This window comes from Myzus persicae, unplaced genomic scaffold, assembly GCF_001856785.1.
Source record: "Myzus persicae strain clone G006 unplaced genomic scaffold, MPER_G0061.0, whole genome shotgun sequence".
In the NCBI taxonomy this organism is placed as follows: Eukaryota; Metazoa; Arthropoda; class Insecta; order Hemiptera; family Aphididae; genus Myzus; species Myzus persicae.
Genome location: NW_019104151.1, coordinates 93,656 through 120,124, shown reverse-complemented (window position 1 = coordinate 120,124; position 26,469 = coordinate 93,656). Strand labels below are relative to the sequence as shown.

Genomic DNA, 26,469 nt, shown 5'->3' with positions numbered 1-26,469 from the left:
TCTGACCACCAAATTCTGAATTCAGCATAATTTTTTTTCGTATAATTAACGACATAAGTTTAAAAAATTGCAAAAAAATGTTGTCCAGTAATGCAACAGTTAGTAAAAAAATGCTAGTATATTTTTAATTTTAATTTATCGTTTGAGATTAATAAATATTATTCTTTATTAAATACTTTAAAACGGTGTTTCTTCAACTGGTTTCAGAGGCACAATGTGGTCTTGTAAAGGTCTAAATACGAGGGTCTCTCTGAACCTGAGTGCTATTTTTTAAAACACATAAGAAAATTTCTTTAAAAAATGGAACTAATGTTATTATATTCACATTTTTATTATTTTTAATCGTTAGTCGACTTATTCACCTCTCATAATATAATAGATGGTTTTAATATTTTATCGAGATAATTGACACTTGAACACCAATAAGATAAAGTTTGTGATCGATAACCTATGATTTACCATGGCATAATTTATAACATTCTATACACCTTATATTTATTAAATCAATGCAGTTAATTCTTAAATTGCTGTAGTTGATTATAAGATTTATATTATTCATACATTTTTTTTAAATATGGCTTTGGAGAAAACATACACTATATGGTATCAAGGTATAAAATAAACCAAGATGATCTAAATAAAATGTGATATATTATAAAATAATTTATAAAATAAATATTTATAAATATCAAGCACCGGTCTGATCTTGATACACTTCAATAACACTTTTGTCCTCCATCTGCATAGTGGCCGGTGTGTCATCTTGGTGAATCGGGTAGCCGTCGTAGCGGAATCTTAAAGTTTGAATATCTAAACCCTATAATATATCAAGTATTGAAATAATTAATAAATATTAAAATTATAAATATAAATAAGGAAGTATCAAAAATACAAGGCTGGTTATTAAAAAGTTAAAATTAAGTTACTCTTTCTTAGTAGTAACTTCTAAGTTAACCAGTTAAATTTTGTTCCAAGTTATGAAGTAACTATAATGAGTTAATTAATTTTATTGTCACATTGCATACATTTTTTCCGAACACCGGATTTAAAATACATTCTATTTTGTAAAAACAAAATAATAATAATTAGAAATATTATTTGTTATTTATAAATATAAATATAATAATAAGTTATAAATAATCATTTATAATAATGGATATAATATTGTATATTAACAAAATATATGCATTTATTATTAACAGAAGGTTGAAGAAATAATTAATTGATCGTTATTAATAAATAGCTATTACTCATTATTAGTTGTTTATTCATTGATAGAATTACAGCTGAATTGAATAATATTTGATATTATAATGTGTGTAGGTAATTAGTTATATTGTAATACTTAATTTGGTTACCGTAATTTAGTACAGATGTACCATTAAATAAACAAATACATACAAATAATTTAATTATTTTGTTGGATTTCATTATTTATTAACCCTTTGAGACCAATGGGACTTTTAAGTCCGCTGTCATTTTACACGTATATAATAAGGAAGAAACTAAAATATGTTCTATGTGACCAATGAGACATATAAGTCACGATGTTTTCTTTCGATTTTATAGGAGGTGAATTTATGGCACACCAATAGATAACGCTGTATACATAATTTTATAAGATTTTTTTTCAAATAATATTCACCAATTTTCTAAAAATAACTACCGCATGAAAACCCACTGATAATCAATTAACGCCGATGTTGTTATTATCGTAAACATCTAATGAACCAATGCGTATCATTGAAACATGATAATATGTGCGTTTAGTATTTAGTTTCAATTTATTATTGCAACGGACTTATAAGTCCCATTGGTCCGTTGTCATCGTGACTTTAAATATTCCGACTAACGTCTAGACTTCTAGAGAGTGACTCGTCGTACATCGAACGTTTGAGTGTTTCACTATGTACAAATTAAAAAAGTTGAGTGATTTTGAAATAGAAACTTAAATCGGAATTCCTGGTGACGATGGTGGACTTACCGATGTTGAAAATGATAGTGATGATGAATATTTCAAAGAAAGAGATTATTTAGATGTCCCAGATCCAAATAGTAATGTGCATCTTCAACAATTGAATATTATGGGTATGTCATTTATATTTTTAAAAATGTCATGGTTTTTATTATTTATTTATAATAATCTTAGAATTTCCAATAGAATTTGCTGATAATATGGAATTTAAACCAGTTGCTGGTGCATCTAGTGATGTTCAGTCTACATGTTATATTGTTGGAAATTATACTGAAAAAGACATGACAAGAAACAAGAGACAAAAAAAAACAAAAAATAATCTTGAACATTGTATGAACTAGAAAAAATATCAACCATTATGTTACAACTCCTGCTGATAACAATGATTTTGAAGGTATTAACATTTTAATTATTTTAGAGCTTTCAATAGAAATTGTTGAAAATATAGATGTTGAACTCATTGCTGCTACATCAAGTGATAAGCAATCTAGACATGATTTACCAATAGCTGAAGAAGAAAAGACAAGAAACACAAGACAAAAAATATCAAAAAAAAGAAAAACTTCCCCTGAATGTTGCATGAACTGGAAAAAACTAAATCATCATGTGACCATTCCTGATTATAATAATTTTGAAAGTATAAATAGTTAAATTTTTTATAAAAAAGGTACCGCAATATAATAATTATATAATATACACTAATAGGTATAGTCTCGATTATTATACTTATGGAAATATATTATAATATTATATAGTGTATTTTAATATCTTATATATTAGGTATATTTTATTATTAACAATTTACAATATTATGCATTTTTCATAAAAAAATTTGTTTGTACAATATTTTGTATGTAGGTGTTTTACAAAATATGAAAACTTATAGTTTGAAATTAGGTACATTTTGTATTTGTTACATTAATAATTTAAACACCTGTGTCGTTATTTAATTTGATATAATGTTACCTAATACCTATCTTTGATATTGTGTACAGTTAAGAATGTGGTTGGTGCCTACCTAACTATTTATTTTAATAAAATAAATTATAAAAACTAATTTGTTATAGGACCTGTTCATGGACTGTTTGTGGATTGTTCTAATCCAACTGAAGTTTTTCTTAAAGTTTGTGGACCAATTTTGAAGGATATTTGTTTTCAATCAAATATATTATATATGCTATACAACAAGGAAAAATATTAAATTTACAGCTTGAAGAGTTATATGCGTTCATAGGTATAAACTTTTTAATGGGTTATAATAAGCTACCGTCTTGGAGAGACTACTGGTCTACAAGTAATGACCTGGGAGTTGAAATGGTTCGAGATGCTATGAGTCGCAAACGGTTTGAAAATATATTAAGTTTTTTACATGTTAATGATAACAGTTCTATGCCTGCTAACTGTAAAAATAGACTTTACAAATTGAGACCTTTTATTAGTGCAATAAATGATAGATTACCTGAACTGTACAATGTAACTAGGGAAGTTAGTGTGGACGAATCTATGATTTTGTTTAAAGGCCAAAGTTCGATAAAACAATACACAATCCGATGAAGAAAATAAAGAGGGGCTATAAACTGTGGTGTTTGGCAGATCAGAATGAATTCATTAGTAGATTTTCGGTGTACCAGGGGAAAGAAGAAATAGTGGATGATTTTATTGATTATGGTTTGGGTGAGGGAGTTGTACTAAGTTTGAAAAAACCTTTTTGGAATAAGGGTATAAAAGTATTTTTTGATAATTATTTTACATCAATTCATTTGCTAGAAAAATTAAAAACATAAAATACTTTTGCATGTGATACTATAAGGTCAAACAGGAAAAATATTCCTTCTTTAGCTGAGGACAAAACATTAGAAAGGGAAATGGGTATAACTGTGTATAAGCGGAGAGACAACAGAATAGTTTATTTTGATTCAAACTACCACAGTGCTGATGAAAGTACAGTGTCTCGCACTGAACATGATGGTTCAAAAAAAATTATAAAATGTCCTCTTGTTACAAAAGATTATAATACATTTATGGGCGGAGTTGATAAGGCAGATCAGTTAAGAGCTTTGTATAATGTGGATAGAAAATCTAAAAAATGGTGGCATAGGTTTTTCTGGGGCATTATTGATATAGTTTTTGTTAATTCTTTTGTTATAAATAATGAACTCAACAATACAAAATTATCTGTTAAACAGTATCGACGATCTGTAGCTCAAGGTTTAATTGTTTTAAATAAATCTGGTCAAAAAAGAACTTTTAATGTATCTCCAAGTACCAAAAAAAATTGTTTACAACCAAGAAGGGGCAAACAATTATACTCTATACCTTCAGATGTTAGACTAGGTAACTTGGGAGCCCACTGGATAGAATATTCTTATACTAGGGGTAGGTGTGAAGTGTGCAGTAAAAAAAAAATTGAATCTAAACCATTCAGGAAATGCTCTACATGTAAATTTTTTTATGTCAAAATGAAAAAAACCATGTTTTAATGAATACCATGCAAAATAATTAAATATTAGTTATAAGTACATTCTTTTATTGTACAAAAAAGTTGTTGATATGAAATAAAACATTATTATTATGCATTATGTGTTAATTTTTTCCTTCCAACCAATTAGGTATATATTATGGAATTTTTTTTTTTGTATAATATAAAGTACAAAAAAAAATTAATCTTTTATCATTGATGTATGCTTATTACTTATATAGTATAATAAATGTACAATTTACAAGTACATTAAAACAAATTGACCATTTCAATTTTTGATCTGTAATTTTTAAATTTAAATTAAAAATGATAACAATCAATTAAATTACTTATGGTTTAATTTGTTATGGTCATTCTTTTTAAATGAAGGTAAGCAAGAAAAAATAACAATATCGTTATAATCTCCATTGAAAATAAACAAATTAATTTGCCGGAACAGACCTATGGGGCTTTAAAGTCTGCACTGTAAAGGACCAATGGGACTTATTTGTCCCAGTCCTTAAAAAACTATACATTTCCAAAAAAACTTTTTGTTTTTGGTTTTCAAATTCATCGAAAAAATACAAAATTATAATTGTGCAAAAAAATACCACATTTTTATCTTTAACGGTGCTTGGCCAAGAAAGGGTTAAGTATTTAAGTACCCACTTTAATTAATTTTAATACACTCTTTTAATTGAAATTGTAAGAATTCTATTAAATTACTATGTTTTTTTTTTTGGCTTTAAAAAAAGATAATAAAGGTAACTGATTTTTAACTAAGTTAAGTTACTGATATTTTCTAGTTCGGAAAATAACTTTTAATTTTAAACTTATCTTTAAAAGAAAGTTATTCTGCCTAGCATTGCAAAAATATAATTTGTCTAAATATAGGCAAACTAACTTGGAGTTTACTACTGAATACATTTATTTTTTGCTATATTAAAATATTATGCCTTGATTACACTGCGCAAAATTTACTTGCTACTTAACAACCTTCCTTAAAGTAATACTTTTTCACTATTTAAAAATGGTTACGATTTTCATTACTCTTGCAAGGAATTATGTTCTCTTTTGAGTTGTGTTATTTTGTGTTCAAGTTAGCTATAAAAATGTCTAGTGCTAACGACTAGTAGTCGTTACAATAGATTTAAAATTATATCACTAATCAGACCATTAGCCTCATGTTTTTAATCGTTGCTAATCAGTGTGCACATTTCCACAATGTAATCGATGCCTGAGTAAATTTTTGGTAAAATACATCCCACTTCTAATACATATTACATAGTTATTTAGTCATAATGTTAACAATAAAATAAAATATGTTTTAATAGCTTATACTTACAGTTTTGACGCAGTACGCAACCATAATTTTTATTAGTCTTATATTCGTTTTTGTACGGAACTCCAGCATAGTATTAGTCTGGTCCAACACTTGGACTGTGATTTCTTCAGGAATCTATAGTATATAACATTTTTATTAGTATTAATTGGTTGGTATAAAAACAAATTAAATTTAAATTTGTACTAAATTAGTTCATAAACAAATGTTGTAATGTTGAATAAACACCAGGAACGTTAAACAATATCAAAGAACACAATCTACAATTGATTAGTAGGTGTGAATCAAATGATTGTGAACTAATAAAATCTGTTGATCGTCAGAAGTCAGACGAATTATTGAGCCTAGTATAATCAATGTTAACAATAATAGTAGTATTAACAGTATCTTGATAGGTCAATGGTGGTAGTAAATTTTGGGTTCGAGGCAAATAGTTGTATGGATTATACATGGCATCACCACTTTTGAAATTATAAATATAACAACCCACAATACGACAAGCCATCATTGGTATTGATGGTTACGCAGGACCTAATACTGATACAGTTTAGAAAATCTCGATTGTTAAATGTGACATAGGTGTGAGAGAATGAAATAAAATAAGTCGTAGACTAACCAGATTGGAGCCGACGCCGTCAAATAATAAATTTCAAGAAAGCAAATGTAGCAAGAAAAATTCGAAGGCACGACGCCGAGCCCGGTGTGATCACTAAGTGTTAAGACCAGTGTTCGGAACGTTCACTAAAAAAATGAACTCGTTCACGTTCACGTTCCTGTTTTTTTCAAACGAACGCGTTCACGTTCATTCAAAAAATGAACGCGTTTATTGGGCGTTCATTTAATTTTTTTTTCTCAGTAATTACTAATTAAATTTAAATTCGATATCATAGGAACTATAATGGAAAATATTATTATAATATGATTGATTAAAATATTTTAAAAATATACTTATTAAATGGTAAATAAATTGAACGTCTTAAAAATCGATCAAATTCATTAAAAATATTAACGTCGTTCACGTTCACGTTCTATTTTAAAAATACGAGTGACGTTCACGTATCGTTCACTATTTATGAACGTGCGTTCATGAACGACGTTCTTTCCAAACACTGGTTAAGACGTAGTTTCTTCCGGCGCTATCATTATACGCCATACCGAGATTTGTGATTTTTTTTTTGGCATGTGAGATTGTGTATATATGAGTACTTACTACTTGTTGCACCGCCATTGTGGATGATTTGACAAAAATGTTTGAATTGTAGCGACGCGTGTGCCGGTGATGACTGAGAAATGTCTAGCGACTCAGGAGTAGCGAAGCGACTGGACGGCCAAATAACTGTACTAACTTAACCTGCAAGAATAGCAAGATGCCAAGATGACTGACTCGTGACCACGGGGTCAGACAATAAACGAATGAAGTAGCAACAACATAAATAATACAAAGAAATATAACTACGTAAAAAGACGCTTACGATTGATAACAGCACATAACCAAAAAAAAACCATGTTGGTTAAGGTTCGCGGGCTCGGCAGTGGTATCATATCACAGCGGCTACGTGTACCTACGTGTATCATTTATGTATTTCAAATACAAACATTCATATTATCTACCATAGGTATAGATAGTGGGTAATACATATAAAATGGTAACGTTTCACTTCTTCCCCTCGGGAGTCTAGGACATGTTGCCGTTTCTTCCACGGGTTTCTCGCGGCCCAGCCAGTGAAATAAAAAAAATATCGCAGCGTTATCGTTTTGAAATATCGCCTCAGCCTTATCAACGCGACACCTTCGACGAAATTTCTTCAACATTTTTGATTTTAACCCTGCGTTCTCCGCTAGCGACCTTTGTTTGCCGTCTTCTGTGCCCTATTCGGGTAGTTTGTTTCTTTTAAAATCCGTGCATGTGCTGTTTTTCTACCTATTCGGTTCTTACGCTTCGAAATCGCATTTAGAGACCGAACCAAAGCCGTAGAGCAGAGCATGACACTTACTGTTTTTTTTTAATGTCTATATAATTTATATATAGTTTTGTCCTTTGGTTAAATATTTAAATGAAACACATAAATAATACGAGTACCTATATGAAACAGAACTGTTCTTCGACTGTGTTTCAAACGTCAGTAAGAATACCCCATGTCGGTGGTTAAATATCTGAGTTATCACTTAAATTCTGCGACTGTGTAACTCAATTTATGTACATAAATAATATATAACAGAACTCTTCATCGACAGTTAAGTCCATATTGATACCTAAATAATTCTGCAACTGTGGAATGTCCGAACGTGATATAGGTACGGAACTGTTAGTGCAATACGAATATTACTTATTGCGCACAAATTGTGTGTGGCATTTTAAGAATTAAATTAAACTATTAGGCAATTACAATGAGATCAACACACAATTCTGAGGTTTTATTTAAATAAATCTACTCAAAAATACAAAATAACAATAAATAAAAGACACTATACAAAACTGACCTTCAATGTAATGTAATTAATATACCCTACATTTATTGTATATTGCTAATATATTTATGTATATCTATATTATATTAATTATATAGCTACATACATAAATACACATTCAATAAATAAGCTTTAAATATCATACTATAAATAATGTAATACTATGTCAATGATGTACAAAACTATTTATTTTCGCATAAACTGCCTGTTATAATGCACATATAACAAGTTCAACACAATTCTGTGGTTAGATTTAAATAAATTCTCAAAATAATAAATAAAAGACAGTATTCTAACCTGACCATTAATGCTCAATGTTAAGATATAATATTAGATTTCATAATTAATACACTCTAAACTGAATGAGTAACGTTAAATTGTATACTACTAACATATTAATGTACCTATATCTTAATTTTATAGTTACACATATGTATATAACATATTAAATAAATTAACTATTTGATGCAGAACCATATACATATACTATTTGCATAATAATGCATAATGTACCTATGCAATACAAATATTTTAGTTTTTGTACAACAACAGAAATTGCTATGTATTTGCATTCAATAGCACGATATTTACATCTATTTTGTTAACTATATACAATAAAAATAATGGCCATATCCTATGGATTTTATCGGTTAAACAATGTTTATTGCAGTAATCTGTATTCGCTACTGAATACAAACGAATACAAACGGCTTAGATCCTTAAATTTTCCCGTTTGAAAACATCTGAATAAGTATCCCTTAGCTTTAGGTGTTAGGCGTTATCCGCAGGATAGGTGAGATCGAATCCGGACGAGGCGGATAAATTGTCGCCATCTATACCATGGTGGACTTGTGCTGTTGCATAGCCGCCTAGAATTTTTGCATTTTTTCCCCGATTTTTTTACATAATTTTTCCAAGTTCCTTCCAATGATTATTTCATTGTTATCTGCATTATTACTGTAAACATAACCTTCGTGGTGCTTACATTATGAAATAATTTCAAAAATACTACCGTCAATCCGTATGATTAGAATATCTTTAGTTTATCATGCATTCATGCCGAATACAATTACCTACTTGCGATGTTTATTTTCAATACATTATGTGTGTATAATGTAGGTATATACAACCAATTTTACTCATAGACACTGAACGGCGGGTCTGATATTTATGAATATATTTAATATTTATGAAAATGCTTTTCTTCAAGATTCAGAGTCCTTAACTAAAATATATCTGAAATTTACTAAAAATCACTTTGACCTAAATAATTTATCTAAAATAAAGGCGAAAAAAAAAATGCTTCACAAGTAAGATTTTAAAAATTTTTAGTTTAAATACTGATGCCGGGTTGCATAAACGTTCATTAAACATTTAATGAACCAATAGCGCGCTATTGAATGAATAAATTATTTAATGGCTCACTAAACGGTCATTAAACTTATTGGTTCCTTAAACTAGCGGTTACCAGATCATTAAATTAGTGATCAGATTTCGGCTCACTAAATATTTAAGCAACGGTTTATCACACAATTATAATTTTTTCTCAAATATCAAGATAGCTAATATATGCCTACCAATACGACTATACGAGTTATACCTACTACTTACTAGTTATTAAAATTTGCATATTATATACATTAACATTATACATCGATTATCGATCTACAGTAATTATTTAGTACTTAGTAATATACAATAATATATAGGTAATCATGTTAGATAGTTCGGAAATAAGTACATCGGATTCCGATGATGAATTTTTCATGGATATGTTGTATCATCTACCAAGACCAAGGCTTTTCCGAGATAGATCAAATCCTCTCGAAGAGTTTGATGACTTTGATTTTAAATGCCGTTTTAGGTAGGTAATATTTTTAACGTTTATAAACATAAATTATAAATATTAAAATATATATAGGTATTACATCATATAAAATCAGCTAGGTGTATTGTGTAGGTCCTTCTGTACCGTAGTATCGTAATCGAGTAGGTACACGACTTCATAATATCAAATATATATATTGAATTATTTATTAATAGGTAGGTATAACCCGTGCAGCTGTCTTGTCTATCGGCTGACGTCACTGTTACCAACACGGTATTACTTTAAAATTTCCATTGTAGTATAGTAATTGTCAGGTTAGGTTAGGTACTTAGGTTAGACAAGTATATAAAAGTATATAATCGTAGCGGTCGCCAATGCCCAATGGTTAAGATGAACTAACTAGGAATGAGCAATTTTAAAATTCTCATGTTACATGTTAAAATAATTTTAAAAAAATCTCACGAGATAATGAATAGATATGATACGCCCAGATAATGTTCTTATTTTTTAGTTGAATAATAGGTAAATTCACTCTATTAATTAAGATTACTATCTAGGTAAATATACCTATCCACGTCAAATTGGAACTGTTGAACACAAAATTTGGTTTTTGTACGTTGCATAGATACCTAGGCCTCCTCTAAGGATACTTGAATACTTGATTACCTACTACGGACCGTCTTAAAAAAATAAAATACACGTCATATGAAAATAAAATTCTTTGTGATTAGGTGTATAAAAAATATTAAGTTTAATTAATTTTTTATTAGTTTATAAATTTCATTAGAAATAAACCACATAATAACAAATAACTAGTGTTATAATTAATTGAATTTCAAAACATTATTTTCTACTTATATTTAGGTACCTACCTATATAGTATATTTACAAAATTTATCCACGATTTGAATGTTATAATTTAATGATGCTATATTACTATTATACAAATATTTTCATTAAAACATAAGTAATTGTACATTTTTATACCTACATATTTATACATCAATAGGTTAACACAATACATGCACATGATTGTTTATTACACACATCAAATGAATAGAGTATGTACATGACACACAAGCACTTAAAAAATTGTCAATGATTAAAAAATAGTGAGCTGGCATCCTTTCAAAAAAATATTTTAAAATACAAAATTCCCAGTCCTGATTATGGGAATCTATAGGTTTATATATTATATCAGACTATCAGAGGCGTGCTGAATAGTAATTTTTTAAGGCAATTCCCTCAGGGAAAATTTGAGTAGGTGTGTGGGGTGTGTTAGTATAGATGTGCAACTTATACCTAAAAAACTTAATAATATTTATTATTTTGAATAATAAAAAAAAATAGTGAAGAAACTGATGATGGTGGGGAGGGGGATCAAATTGTATAGTTTGCTTAGGTCTGCTTGTCAGTTTGGCAGGCCAATGCTTTATATATTTTATATATATACAATTGCATCTATATCAAATAATATTTTATTTTAATTAATAGGCTTTCAAAAGAAAGTTTTGGTGTCTTAATGCATTTTATTGTTCAAGATGTTAAACACAAAACAAAAAGAAATGTTGCACTGTCTCCAGAAGTACAAGTGTTAATAACTCTTCGTTATTATGCTACTGTAACATTTCAAGTAAAAATTATATAATATTTTATCAAAATATAATAAGCATAGACATTATACTTTCGCTAATTAAATAATTACATTTTAAAGCAATAGATATAAATATATTAGTTATACAATTTTAATTTCAGGCAGTTATAGGTGATCATATCAGAGTTAATAAATCTACTGTATGTAGAACTATTAAAAGAGTTTCAACTGCTATTGCTATTGCTACAACCTATTAGTATCGAAACTATTTAGACTATTAAATTGCAATAATATATGTATTTCTTTAGATGTTAAGTAATTCTATGGTGAATGGGATAGCATTTTTTAAAAGACTGCAACTAGTTTGTGGCTTTGAAGACTGTGTTTTAGGGAAACCATTCAGTTCACTTCAATAATGAATGGCTTCTTTCATGCTTTGAATGGAAAAATTCCTGAAGAAGGAATAAAAAAAAATAGCAAAGATATTGAGGTTTTAATATATGTGTAATATGAGCACGAGTTTTTGTGTTGTGTTATGATACATGTTATAGAAACTTGTGTTATGAAAGAAAAACTATAAGAAAGTATTTTTTTGTATTTATTAAAAACTTAAAGAGCTATCATAACTGTTAACGTTGATTTATGTTTTAAAGGTTTTAGAGAATACATTAATTTGGTTGAATGGTTGAGAAACAAATGTATTGAACAAATTAATAACAGAAGACCACTTTTTAACAAAAAAATACTACAGAAGGTTTTAGAGTAATAGTTCAATAAGCTAAAGATTTAGTTAGTGTATTGCATACATGTGGTTTTAATTACGGTGTAACTTCAAAAATTAATCATTATCGAGAAATCATTTTGAGTAAAAATGTCTATTAAAATATTTTAAATTATAATGAACTTCTAATGCCTTTTGTTTATTTTGTTTACCGCGTCATATAAAGTTTATAAGTTCTCGTCAAGTAAATTAATTAATGAAACAAAATAAGTGTACTTCAATTTACTTAGCATTTATTTATTATATCATATCTTTATAGTGCTTAAAGATCTGTTCCTTTTTTTACTTAACCGTTTTTTACACTTACTTCGACAAAATGTTTTTGTTAAGATATTTATATCATATTATAATAACTTGTACATTAGTAATGTACAGGGCTCGGGACTTTATGCATTTGCATATTTGTTCTGGAAGTAAATATAATAAATCTGATCCAGTACAAATTTGTGTTGTGGTGTTTGGAGTTAAAGTTTAAAAGTTTATTGTGAATATGTTTGCATATTTTGAAATTTTTTCTACAAATGCATATTTTTAAGATTTATTGATTTTTATCGCATATTTTAAAATAATTTTTGATTATTGAGTAAATAAAATCAATAAAATCTCAAATATATTTTATCTACATGATTTTGTCGGCAATAATACCGATAAGGCGATAATCAATAGCGTTACGGGGAACCCATTTTATTTTTAGCTCTGAGGACAATATTATTTTTAATTAATCTGTCTTTTACAGCATTATTTTGTTTGCCAGTACATAGTGATCGACAGACATCGATCGTTGTCGTGTTCGTATTTGTATTCGTTATTTTTTGTATTTATTAGCGCTCATATTTGTGGTATAATATGCCAATAGAAAAAAAACTCAAATTAGCCGGTTGAGAAGTTTCATTTTGGAATTCGGGGATAATGTATTTTCCGCAGACAGAAAAATTTTATTTTGCGAAATATATGAAATTAAAGTAGAATAAGAACAGCGATCTAGTGTAATTACGACATATACAAACAGTAAAACATATGAAAATGATTAAACGGAGGGAAATGTTCAATACATGAACCCAGATTACACAAACTAATACAACTAAGATATGATTATAAAATGATTATTTTTTATTACATAAAATTTTTAATTGCTGGATAAAGAAGATGCTGTGCTAAAAAATCCAAAATTTTTTTATAATATAGTAGGTATGTATACAGAAAAAAGTGAATTATAAATTATTGCTATCGTATAACAAGATACTACTAGATAATTTTGAATTAATTTATTACCTTGATAGACAAATTATTATGTGCTAGGTAAAAAATATGGTTTTACAAAAAGTAAAAAATTAATAAATTTAATACATTAAAAACATACATTAATGTAGATGGAATATAAAAATGAATCCAAGCAATTTGAATTATTGTGTAACGATTAAATATTTTTGTTTCAATTTTGAATTAGCTCACCTTGTTGTTAAGCTGTATAAGGTACATAAGATCAGAAGTTATTAAATATTTGTCAAAACTTCCAACCTTACCTACCTCATAAATCATAACATTAAGCGGTAAACATAAATCTCTTTAATAAAACAGTTCACATCAGTGTAATGAGATAATTTTATGAAGATCATGGTGAAGTCAGTGTTTCCTAACCGAAGTGGAATCCCCCTCCATAGACGGGGATTTACATACTGTAGGGGGGGGGGGAAACAGCGATAATAAAATAACAAGAATTTTGTTGTTAAAATAATTATGCCATGACCTGTTTACAGGTAATACTGATAGGTACAACATTTAATTATACAGTTTAATATATAGTTATTTTGTATCATAAAAACAAACAAAAAAGGTCATCTCTAGTTTAAGGGGGAAAGGGTGTGAGAATTTTATATGTAAATAATAATTCTATATGTTTACAATTGATTTGTGAGGGGGAGGAGAATGAAAATTTTTGGGAACCACTGGATTAAGGTATCTAAAAGCCTGAGGATTTACTTTTTTTTTTAATAGGCCTTACATTAAAGTTAGGTTGTTAATTTCTCATGAAATATTTGTGGGTATCTATAGTTGATAATTAATATAATACAAATTTTAGAAATTTAAATATATTACCGGCTACCTTAAACTATCACAATATTATAATACTATAGATTATACTAATTTTATATATATAAAAAAAAAAAAATGATCCACTAATTTGTCCACAGTCCATAACTTTAATATTATTATACAATATTTTGGTGATTTAAAAATCAATTGATATGATTTTATGTTTACTGATAACTGATTAAAATTTAATAAAAATAATCAAATTTTTTTTTGTCCTTGACTGATTTGAGTTGTTTTACTCTATATCATAATTATAAGGCTAGTGTGAATACTTCAATATAATATATGAAAACAATTAAGAGGTATCAAGTTTACGGGTATTAATGCCTTTTAATTACTGAAATAAAGATTTATGTTCATAGGAAAAATGTTATTTCTTAACAAAGAGTAAATAGATTTAATTAAGAAACGATTTGTACGATATAGTATACTGAATTTTAAATTTAGAATTAGTTGTAGTTAACATTTTTTAAATTTTTTGTTCTATGTTTTGGCAACTGGGCAAAAAGCACAAATATTATGTAATTTTAACTATTTCAAAATTTGGTTAGCAATTACCATTAAGTAATCTAATTAAAACGAATTTTATAAAATTACATTTTTATTATAAAATGTACGTGATGACTTATCATTGGATGGTTGAAACTCAAATTTCCATTTATTAACATCTACCATAGCTTTCGCATTTTTTTTCACTTTATAGTTCAGCAAATCTCCATGAATGTTTTCTTCGATTTCTTTTTTACACAGGTATACAGCTAAAAAATGCATATAAAGATTAACTCTGAAAGTTAAAATTAAAATAAAACCATATTAATAAATATATTTTATTATTTAGGATTGGAATCAACGAGAAACTTAAATTTTAATAACCTTGATATTAAATAACGAGTTCTGAACATATAATATAATTTATGCTGTGGCATAATTATAATTTATATTTACCATAGTCATAATCATTCAAGCGAGTTTTATAAGTCATTTGTGAACTTGGACACTGTAACAAATAAGTGTAAATATTAACATTTAAATGATAAAATAATAAACTTAATTAGGTAATTATAAATATTCCCTGATATATAACATTAACTTTTTTTTTTTGGTATAAGTTATACCGTTGCATGAAAAATCTATTTATTAAATGGTTCAATACAATTTAATGGACCAAACATGGACCATTACTTAATCAGTTTAAGAACACGTTATACCCGCATGTGTGGTATCCGTCTTACAAGAGCATAACGTATCAAATTGTACGTTCAACAGTTCACGTTTAGTTCAATTATCTTAGAAATTAGAATGAATTGACCTCTTATTAAAATTGAAGGTTAGATTATTACGGAGGGCTCTACGTGGGATTTTTATTATATTTTAATTTTAAAGAGAGTTATGAGTATTTAAACATTTTAAATTGTTGTACAACTTAAAATACACATAACTCTCTTTAAATTAAAATACAATAAAAATCCCATGAGAAGCCCTCCGTAATAATCTTATCTTTAATTTTAATAAGAGGTCAATTCACTCTAATTTTTAAGCTAATTGAACTAAACGTGAACTGCTGAACGAACAATTTGATATGTTACGCTCTTGTAAGACGGAGACAACACATGTGGGTGTAGCGTCCTCTTAAGGGACCATTACATCAGTATTGATTCGTTAAAAGTTTAGTGATTGCTCATGCATAAGACTTATGTAAATGTAGACATGTAGTTGTAGAATTATAAATAGTTGTAATAGGTAGATATAGGTGTTAATATTTACTAGATTACGATAAAAGCAACCGACCTTCAACTCAGTCAGATAATAATTAAGAATTGTGAACCCAATGATGTGTGATGACAATAGATTTGCCAAATATAATGCTTCATCTAAAATTAAAATGTTGTATCAATTATTTTCAGTGCAAAAAGTTTTAATTTTCAACCAGACTATTGGCTGTTTTACCAGGGTCAAACTCCATTGTATTAATTAACCACAATAGCAAACTGCTCCCTAGAAAAAAATTGCTATTATTGCATAATATAATTTTACCGAGTCGAACACAATTATTGGAATGTTAAATTTATGGATTAATTACCATTGATTTCTATGAATGGAAATATTACTTTTGCACATTTTACAATTGTATTCAAAGGGACGCATTTTACCTTGTTGTTCATGCGATTAATCAGGTCACTCACCTGAGAAACAAAAAACAAAAAATAGTGGTATTGAACTAACAAAAAAAAAAAACAGAAAAATCAAACGATGTTTACTTTTATGTTGATAATATGATTTAGTACTTCTATGTATTCTTTCTTTAATTTCTTGACCACCTGATGAGACGGTAATTCTTCAAATGAAACATCTTGCAAGTTCATGAGAGAATCCACTAACAAGTTACTGGACGAATCCTCTGATAAACTGAAGGGCAACTCAATCGACCAATCACTATTACTAGCAGACTGACAAGTAATCCTGCGAAAAGGCAAAACACAAATAATAGATAGGTATAGTTACAAAATTGGTTAGTCATATTACTACTAAAAAAAAGTAACTGAGCAACCAAAAGTCAAGTTAGTTGCGGGCCGACCTAGTAAAGTACTGAATCGGAAAGTTTGACAGCAGAACTAGATACTTACTGGAGTAACAACCTGGTATCAATAATTGTTTAAGTATTTATTTTCTTTATCAACATCGCATGGTTCTAAAGTTCAGCAACAGTTGACTTGTTATTTTGTATTTTGTTACAAAATTTTGATTCAAATTTCGATTTCCAAACTCTCAACCCCACAACAACAAAATATTATCGATTGTAATTTGTTGTAATTGATAATAAACATATTTAGTTATTATTTTATGAGTACTCCCCTGGTTTTATCATACATAAAACTCACAACGACGACGTGGGATGGTTGCTTTTTGAATGTGAACTTTTTAAGTGGTTTAATTATGAACCGTGACAATGACATCACAAAAGACAAAATATCTTGAAACTTGTTTAGAGTATAGCATAAAAAAAACGGCTACTTAACTTCTACTATACCTATGTCTGTGTAGTGTAATAGTTTCCTAGTGAGTTAGTCACCGACGCTGTTCACACGCCCATTATTCGCTTTCATCCAGCAAACGCAGTATGAAATTATGAACTGTCCAACTTGTATTTAAACGCCTATATATTTCGTACGTCTTATACTTTAAAAATATCAGTTTTCAATAAACATACGAATGATTGGTTATCAAAATAAAGTTGTTAACATTGATCAGTAATTAAAAATACTATTAAATCTATATTATTATTAATTTACTATTTATGTCCGTTAGTGACCAAAAAATAAGACGGACATGGTGTCACAAGGGCAATATTAGTTCAAATGATCAGTGTCTATGTCAATATGGGATCAATTTCTGACTTGTCCAATTGAACCAACAAAAGTAAGATTAAAAACATACAATAGCTTGATTATAGAACCAGTGGATCCATCAATGTTAAAATTGAAATTAATAATATTGAGCTAATAATATCCCAGCTAATTATTTTTAAAAGTGAAAATACACCATTATTGGGCAAAGATCTAATGAAGTGATTTAATATGGAAGTAAAAAATATCAACAATTCTGTGAAACTGAGTGAAAAGTATGATGTCGATAATATGAGATTAAATGAGTTACCAAAAAAAAAATCGGTTAAGTGGATGCCGCGCTGCTGTATATTAGGTGTCTAAAAGGTCGCTGTAATGGATGGTATTAAAATTAAATTCATGAACTGCATACGGAAAAACGATTCAGAGTGGAGACGATAGTCAGTCTAGGATATTTTATGTTGTTATTACTCATTATTAATACGGTAGCCGGTAAGTTGAATTAATATTATTCATAATATTATTATTAAATCATCAGTTATACTGGAAAAATATTAAATATGCTTGTATAAAATTGGGTGTTTTTGCAAGTTTGCAACCTAATTACGATAAAATGACTAAAATCGTTATTATTTGTGTTAATATGTAATTTGGCCTAAATTTGAACTTAAAATAACTATAAAAAAGGTGTGTTTATGTTTATATTTGTATTTTTTGATTACAGCATTAATAACTTACATATACCCTCGTTTTAAATGTTCAATCCTTAGCTTTAAAAATTCAAAATTTTATAAATTTTTAACTACAAAATTATTTAAAATTTTAATTTTGATAAATATTGTCAACATTTGAACTTTATTTACTTAGAAAAATTACTGTGCTTATGTACTTTTTATTATTTTTCAAACTGCAATTGTAACGATATATCAAGACTCAAGATTCTTGTATTAATTAATATTCATGCTATTTGACCCGACCAATAAAATGTTATTGAAATTTATAAAAACAAATGAAAACTGAAAATGTTTGCCAACAGCTTAAAACAAGTCAAAATATTTTGAAAATTTCAAGTGTCTACACTCTACAGTAATATTCGTTTTTGAATTACAACAGAATATAAGAAATAAATATTACATGAGAAATCAAGTGAATATCCAATGTTGTAAAAATTTAAACTTAAACGCTCATAAAAATTTAATTTGACTTACCGGTAGAAATTTTTTTTTGATAAAGGTAGAGAAATATATAAGAAAACTTGTTTTAAATTTTAAAATTAAGAGAAATCTTTACACTTTTTGGTTAAACTGGATATTTAGTGAGTGACAATAGTGCGCATTTAGTATCCTAAGAACTCAAAAACTTTTGTAAATCAAACAAGATCAAGCAATTAACACCTTCTCCATATCATCCTGCAACAAATGGCTCTGCAGAAAATGCTATCAAATCAATTAAATCAGCAATGTTAAAAGCTTTAAAAGATAAAAAAAAATACCAATGTTCCAATATTCCAATGTCAACCCTAATATCAAAATATTTAATTATGTATAGAAATTCACCAAATTGGACTTCTAATGAATTACCATCTAAATTATATTGATTTTAGTGATAAGAACCAGACTAGATTTTTAGTGATACACAAAAATAGGCAGATTCAACAAAAAAATAAGAGATGAAGGGAAGAGTTACATAAAGTGGTGATACAGTATACATACTAAAAACTATAGAAATACTAAATCACTAATATGGATAAATGAAATAATTTTAGGAGTGCTGGATGACAGAACATATATAGTAAAAATAGAAGAAGGACTAACTTGGAAAAGACATTTCAACCAAATAATTTCAGCATATGCCAAGTTAGATGTAGAGAGTGTTATTAAGCAAAGCGAGGAAAGTGTAGAACTTACTAATTTTAATTAAAAAACTAAACTTTGTACACCTTTAGCAATTAGGAAACCTAAAAGAGTAATTGAACCAATTGAAAAATTAAACTTGTAAAAATAAATCAAATATGTTAATTAAATTAAATTTTATTTTATTGATTAAATTTTAATAATTATTAAATTGATTTATATAATTTATATAATTTATAACAATACAGAATGAAGTATATTATACTCAAGAGAGAAGTACTATTGTATATTGTGCGCAGGTAACACTGCACTTAACCTATAATGTACGACTTATCCAATTGTTTATATTTATTGCTTACTTACTAAGTTATTAACATGTTGTTTTTCTCTTATATATAAATGTAATAAAATGCTAATACTATCAACTAAAATGTGTTATTAGTAGGGGCCGGAATTATATTCTTTTAAAATAGCCAAAATAAGATGCTAATATTCTCTTAAAAATTTGAAAATATTCTTCCAATATTCTTTAAAAATCATAATAAAATATGCGAAAAATATGCTTTTTTATTAAAATATTCTCTTGAAATAAAAATATTCATTTATATGTAAAATAATACAAAAAACTGATATAATTAAGTATATGATACAAAGTAATATGCAAAAGTATATGATAAAAAATAATATGCAAAAAATAAGCAAAATAATACATGTTAAAAAAAAATTGATTAAATTATATTAATAACAATAAGGTATTTTTAATTACGAAAATTTTTGAAAACAGTTAACAACTATATTTTTCTCCATGTGTTCTGGTGTCATATTTGTACGGCAGTAACCTTGATTAGTAAACATATATATATATATATCCTATGAAGTATATTATAGAATAATAATTATTCAATTGTCAGAATAAATATTTTGGCAACGTTAACAAAAAAATATACCAGCCCGTGTCCGTGAGGACATTTGGTCTGGTGTTTGGGCCCCGAACATATTATCTAATCGATATGACAGGTGGGTATCGTGATTCATAACTGGGTAGTCAGTGGAAGGGCAGTTCGAGGTTTAGTCGTTTGTATAGATCTTATACTACTAGACAAGCATTGCGTGTATGCAAAGCTTAACAACATAGGGGCTTTTTTTTCATTTACTCGATTATTCGTACCTACGCATGGTAGTGCGGGGTAGTAGGGTAAGATATTTAGATATATATATATAAATAGATTATTGTATTTTGTCGTAAAGACATCAAGCATATCGAGGGGGTAGGAGGTAGTCACTGTATAACGTACACTGTCATAATTTATTACATTTAATAATTGTAGAAACTAATTAATCCCTCCAAAACATTTAATCACAAAGTCACAAGCCACTACTGGAAGAGGTTCCTCACGCCGTTTCAATGAATACCTTTCTTAGAATAGATACATTTTAAAAAACTAAATGGTAATATGTATTTAAAGTAAAAACGTACGACTAGGTACACTACTAAATAATACGACTACAGAGCGCGTTAAATTATTATATAGTGATTTTTTTTTACTGAGGTACAAAAGATACTTATTCAGTGGTTCAATATTTTAAAACTGAAAAACACGTTCTCATAACTACAAACCAGTTGAATTTGTATGAGCTCATTGCAAAGTAACCTATAATATGTTGATATAAATAATAGTCTCTTTCCGATTATTACCTATTTAAACGTCGTGGATTTTCGAGTGTAAAATAACTTAAGGCCCCTGCAAATTCTATTCATTTTTCAACAAATCGACCTTAGCTACTGACAAAAATTTAAGTACTTCTAGTTTTACGATTTTAAAAATGTAAAGATGTTTTAATTGGTCAACAAGTCTATTTTGCATCGGTCGGACCATATTTTTGATATTTTTGATATTTTTGAAGATATTCAATACTAAAAATTTATAAATTTATAAAATGTAAAATATTTATTCTCGTCAACAATTTTTCTAAAATTGAAAAAGTGCTCCGACCGATGCAATGTAAACTTGTTGACCAACACAAACATCTTAACATTTTTTAAATCGAACCACTAGAAGTACCTAAATTGTTGTCAGTGCGACGGCTCTTTCACGTCCATAAATTGGTTTTGAATATTTTGATCTAGACATTGAATGACTTGTGTGTGTGTGCGTGCGTGCGACCATAAATCAGATAAGAAATAACAATGTATTGTAAATTGATGCTGGTCGCGGGTGATGGTAGGGGAGTATACACACACTAATGATCATTTACTACACACATAAAGACAATCAGTAATCGCAGTAACGAAATAATTGCCTAAACACAACTCCTTAAAAATTACACATTTGCAGGGGCCTTAATGAAACAATTAGTGGTACTTCGGTTTCAATATAAACGTGCCGTATAAAATATATCGCCTCGCCTACAATACGTATTCTGTCCTTGATCTAAAGATTCGATATTCCTCGATATCTTGAATCTTGATATCTTACGTGCAGTTGGTAGTAGATAAGTCTAGTATCTTGTATTTAGTACCTACCTACCAACGTGATATATTTATGAGAAAAGCGTATAAATACTTAATATAATAATATAATAATATCATAATAAAAAGATACATAATATCTCAATTATATCATATTATATATTATTTCTACAATTATAGTTTTATATGTTATAGGCATTCAAATTGTCGGTAAATTGTTTATTGTGTGGGTAATTTCAAATGCGTATACTTGGAAGATACCTTATTAAACTACAGTTATTATATTATTTAGAAATATGTTCAAAAATTAATTTTAACCAATTAATCACCACCACACTATTTGCTGAACTACAATTTTTACAGAAAAAAGATAACATTAAATGAAATAAAATTTGTGGTAATGGCCTAGAATTTACGATTAAAGGATTGTTAAGAAATCATCTTATTTTTTTATGTTTATTTACGTGGAACAAATAACAATAAAACATTAATTATTAAGTGCAGTGTAAACAGTCAGTACTACATAATATTAATTTGTAAACAATATAATATATATATCTACTAGCTGATCTGCTGATCCCATACACTTCGTTACCCGTTAACAATGCCATCTCTACATAAGAGACTTGATGGTGATAATGCGAGCAGTATTATTATAAGGTAGGCAATCCACCTTCGATGGATTGCGGATCACACTACTTGCATACTATATTTCTATCTATATGATTTTGTGAAGAATATGTTTTATTTTTATTTTATTTTGTATTTTGATTGTGGACATTCCGATGAGCGACTATAAGTGCAACTCAGCCTCCTCGGTAGGCAATGTGCGAAGATTCGATTTAATGCATGCTTAAACCTGTTCCGCCCGATTTTATGGCACGGTGGGTTTCCAGTAACCTGCAACCAGACCTTTTTGTCCCTCAAATAATGTGTTTTACTTGATATTGTATATCTTTGACTTTAGCATTGTGAGTTCCGCGACTTAAGTTTGTTCGTCTAATCGCTGGCATTTTTAAAAACAAAAATATTTCATCAAAACTTACCAATACTCCTAATATTATTGCAATGCTCTGTTTTTTATGCCAATTGTATGTATTTTATCGTACTATATTGATATTATGGTTGATTCAGTAGATCTACTTAATATACACACAATTTATGTATTATTTTTATTATAATTTTATCACAATTTCATGAAAATCGGTACCTAAAATAATAATTATTTACTTTCTTTTGAAAGTTTTTTATGGTATATAAAAATGCAATTACAACAACGGACGGTGACGATGGACAATAATATTACTAAACAAACATTAACTTCTCTAAAAAACTATAACTCACCTCTACTGACAAAACAAATACACTATATTATAATATATCTATAAAAATATCTAATACAACTTTAATAATATAATTAAGTATTATTATACACACCATCTTTTTACGATTTTAAAAAAGGATATCAAACGCTTCTTGAGAAAACGGAACATGTTGTGTACCTACTTCGACCGCACCTAAATACGATCGATGATAATGACGACGACGTAGAAATGTGGGGTGGATGGAAAAGTCGTCGTAATCGAACGGATACCAGTACACGTCAATTCGTAGTACAGTCACCCAATGAATCAAGGCTGTAAAGATTTCATGCCCAGGTCCTGGATCTGCAACTGAGTAAGAGATATTGCGCGCGCGCGCACGGCTTAGCGGTATGTCACCACCCACCGCATACTTGTGGCGGTGGCGTCCTAATACCCTGGGAATCAGTAAAGTCAGTATTTGATCGGTATGGGGGAGTGGTTGGTGGTGTCAGTACCGACAGTAGCGACGAGGGTGGATCTATTTCTGTGTCGTTGGTGTGTTTGAAGCTGTGAAGAGGGGTGATGATTTTGGAGGTGATGTGGGAGTAAAATATAATTAGGCAGGGACTACTCTTATTAATTATTAAATGATTAGTTACAATTATAAATTTGATTAACCATAAACAACGGAAATACATAAATATTTTCAATGGATGGGATGAAGGGTTAAATTAAACCTGTGGTTTCTAAATTGTGCACTAATAATATTTTCCAGGAACACTATGATCCATTGTAATTTTTTCGATTTTTGTTTATTTCAAATTGAAACTTATAATAATATGTGAGTCACGATTTTCAGCTTACTTAGCAACTAAAACTAAATACCTGAACCTTCTCAATGCACACACTGACCTCCAACTACAGTTATCAAAAATAAAACTTAGCATTCTCAAATTTTTCAAATATAAACAGTCACATGCATCTCATTAGTTACAACTTACAATGTTACATTATAAACATTTATAATAATTTTTCTGTTTTTTGTTCTACTGTACAGTAGTTATCGAGTATATCATTGTAATGGATTTGTCAAATTTGGATTCAATGATGAACTACTACATACGAAATATTCTGCTTTAAAATAAGGAATTAAAAATGCACGAAGTCACTAAAAAACAATTTTTTAGAAACAATATCAATAAAAATAGTAAATTAAAAAATTTATTAGAAAGCTGTTGTTTTTTAAAAGACTTACAATTATGTAAAACAAATATTTTCTAAAACGTTAATAATAGTTTTGAAATATCGGGTGTCTTACGTTAAATGAATCAAGCTGGGTGGTATTTTACTGAAGTGTTACACAAATACCTACACAATTGAATAAAATAAAAGCTAAATTCTAATTAAATTCAACAGTTTTGCGTTGTTGCAAACAATGAAACAAAAAACAAAATACTACTTATATGTAGTACAAAATAATTCAAAAATGTCTTGTGTAGAATTTAAATGAATTCACGTTAAAGGAATTAATTGGCAAGATTAGGCTTTTACTATATTTAGTCATAATATGGACATTTTATTTTTACGAATGTACCTACTTATAGAATGGAATACCTATAATTTAAATATAATTGCATTGATACAAATTTGTATATGTTCATTATATTGAACTCTGTAAAAAATAGTTGTTATATTTAAACCATTTTGTTAACTAAATAAACTAATGTTTTGGTACACTGTTATAGGTATTAGCTAAATGGTAACCTATCAGGAACGTATTCAGTGGGAGGTAAGTTCAGAACACCAAAAATTGTTTTCAAAATAATGATTCCATTACGATAGTTGTACCCATAATATACTTTCACGATTTAAATAATGTTATCCCTTCATTTAAAAAAAATATTATCAAACATTTTTTTTTAAATGATAAGATTATATCCTAAATTTGCTAATTGTGCTTATAATTCTGATTTACTATATATTTACACGTGCATAAACACTGACACTAATATAGGTACAATTCAATTTAAATATCTTTAATAATTATGTTAAAATAATTCTTATAGATTATAATTTATATCACGAAATATTTCACGAGTATTAGCTGATTAAATATTACAAAAAAATGTAAGTGCTGCTCCGTAATATAGAAAAAGCTACACAAAGGAAAAAAAAATGTTCACCAGACAAGACGTCTCGACTCGTACTAATTTCAAAACAGTTGTTCAAACTACCATCCATTTTGCAATCTGGATTTCATAGCCGATCCACGCGATAACGCGAGATAGGTCGGTTGATCTTTCGATCCCCTCTAGCCCCACCCCCGTGACCATAAACTGCACAGCCCTTTTCCATGATAACTGTCTGCCTGCTGTTCATCGGTGCCGATGCACAATGGCGCGTACGTAAATATTTGTTAGGTCCATTTGTTTTACCTATCGTTATGCTTTTAGTGAAACGTATTACGTATAATTTGGTAGTAGAAATCGTGTCTAATGAGCCTCTCACACGTTGCTCATTCTTGAAGCGTGTGTAGCGTGTGTCGCCACTCGCATTGCGATAATACCGTGTGTACGAGTTAACTCTCTCTGAATACCGAAATTAGTGGATTAAAATATACATATTACGGGCAACGTGGAATACCGGGCTGAGCAATGTAAACCACAAATTTTTTTTAACCAACTAATATTATTTTTGTTCATGTTCGAACATTTTGTGACTTCCCAATACTATAAGTTATAACACGCACCGCGTCGCGAAAAGTACGGTCGCGTTCAGGGGCGCACCCAGAATTTTTTTTTTGGGGGGGGGCTAAATTCAAAATTTTTTAATATTAATAGGTAGTATTTATTTTGAAATATGTACAGAAATCTTAAAGCTTGTTTACAATCTTATAAAGTTGAGACGCCTTGGTCCTTTTTTCCCCATTATTGAGAGTACTTCTGAAGTTTGAACAT

The 26,469-nt window shown here is 28.5% G+C and overlaps 3 protein-coding genes and 1 pseudogene across 3 annotated transcripts; 2 read left to right on the top strand and 2 right to left on the bottom strand.

Moving 5' to 3' along the window:
- Nucleotides 1-629: 629 nt before the first annotated feature.
- Nucleotides 630-7,240, bottom strand: LOC111039309 (small ubiquitin-related modifier 3-like). Its single transcript, XM_022322772.1, has 3 exons — nucleotides 6,986-7,240; nucleotides 5,779-5,892; nucleotides 630-817 (listed from the first exon to the last, which is right to left on the bottom strand). The coding sequence occupies exons 1-3, from the start codon at nucleotides 7,001-7,003 to the stop codon at nucleotides 689-691; spliced, it is 261 nt and encodes an 86-aa protein (XP_022178464.1). The 5' UTR covers nucleotides 7,004-7,240; the 3' UTR covers nucleotides 630-688.
- Nucleotides 1,537-4,314, top strand: LOC111039308 (annotated as a pseudogene).
- A 2,719-nt stretch (nucleotides 7,241-9,959) lies between the features above and the next one.
- Nucleotides 9,960-11,923, top strand: LOC111039306. The gene is made up of 3 exons (XM_022322767.1): nucleotides 9,960-10,108; nucleotides 11,567-11,705; nucleotides 11,828-11,923. The coding sequence occupies exons 1-3, from the start codon at nucleotides 9,960-9,962 to the stop codon at nucleotides 11,921-11,923; spliced, it is 384 nt and encodes a 127-aa protein (XP_022178459.1).
- Nucleotides 11,924-15,126: 3,203 nt separating this feature from the next.
- On the bottom strand, nucleotides 15,127-23,701 carry LOC111039305 (regulator of G-protein signaling egl-10-like). Its single transcript, XM_022322766.1, has 7 exons — nucleotides 23,646-23,701; nucleotides 16,800-17,001; nucleotides 16,622-16,724; nucleotides 16,489-16,536; nucleotides 16,306-16,412; nucleotides 15,487-15,538; nucleotides 15,127-15,299 (listed from the first exon to the last, which is right to left on the bottom strand). The coding sequence occupies exons 1-7, from the start codon at nucleotides 23,699-23,701 to the stop codon at nucleotides 15,127-15,129; spliced, it is 741 nt and encodes a 246-aa protein (XP_022178458.1).
- Nucleotides 23,702-26,469: the final 2,768 nt, after the last annotated feature.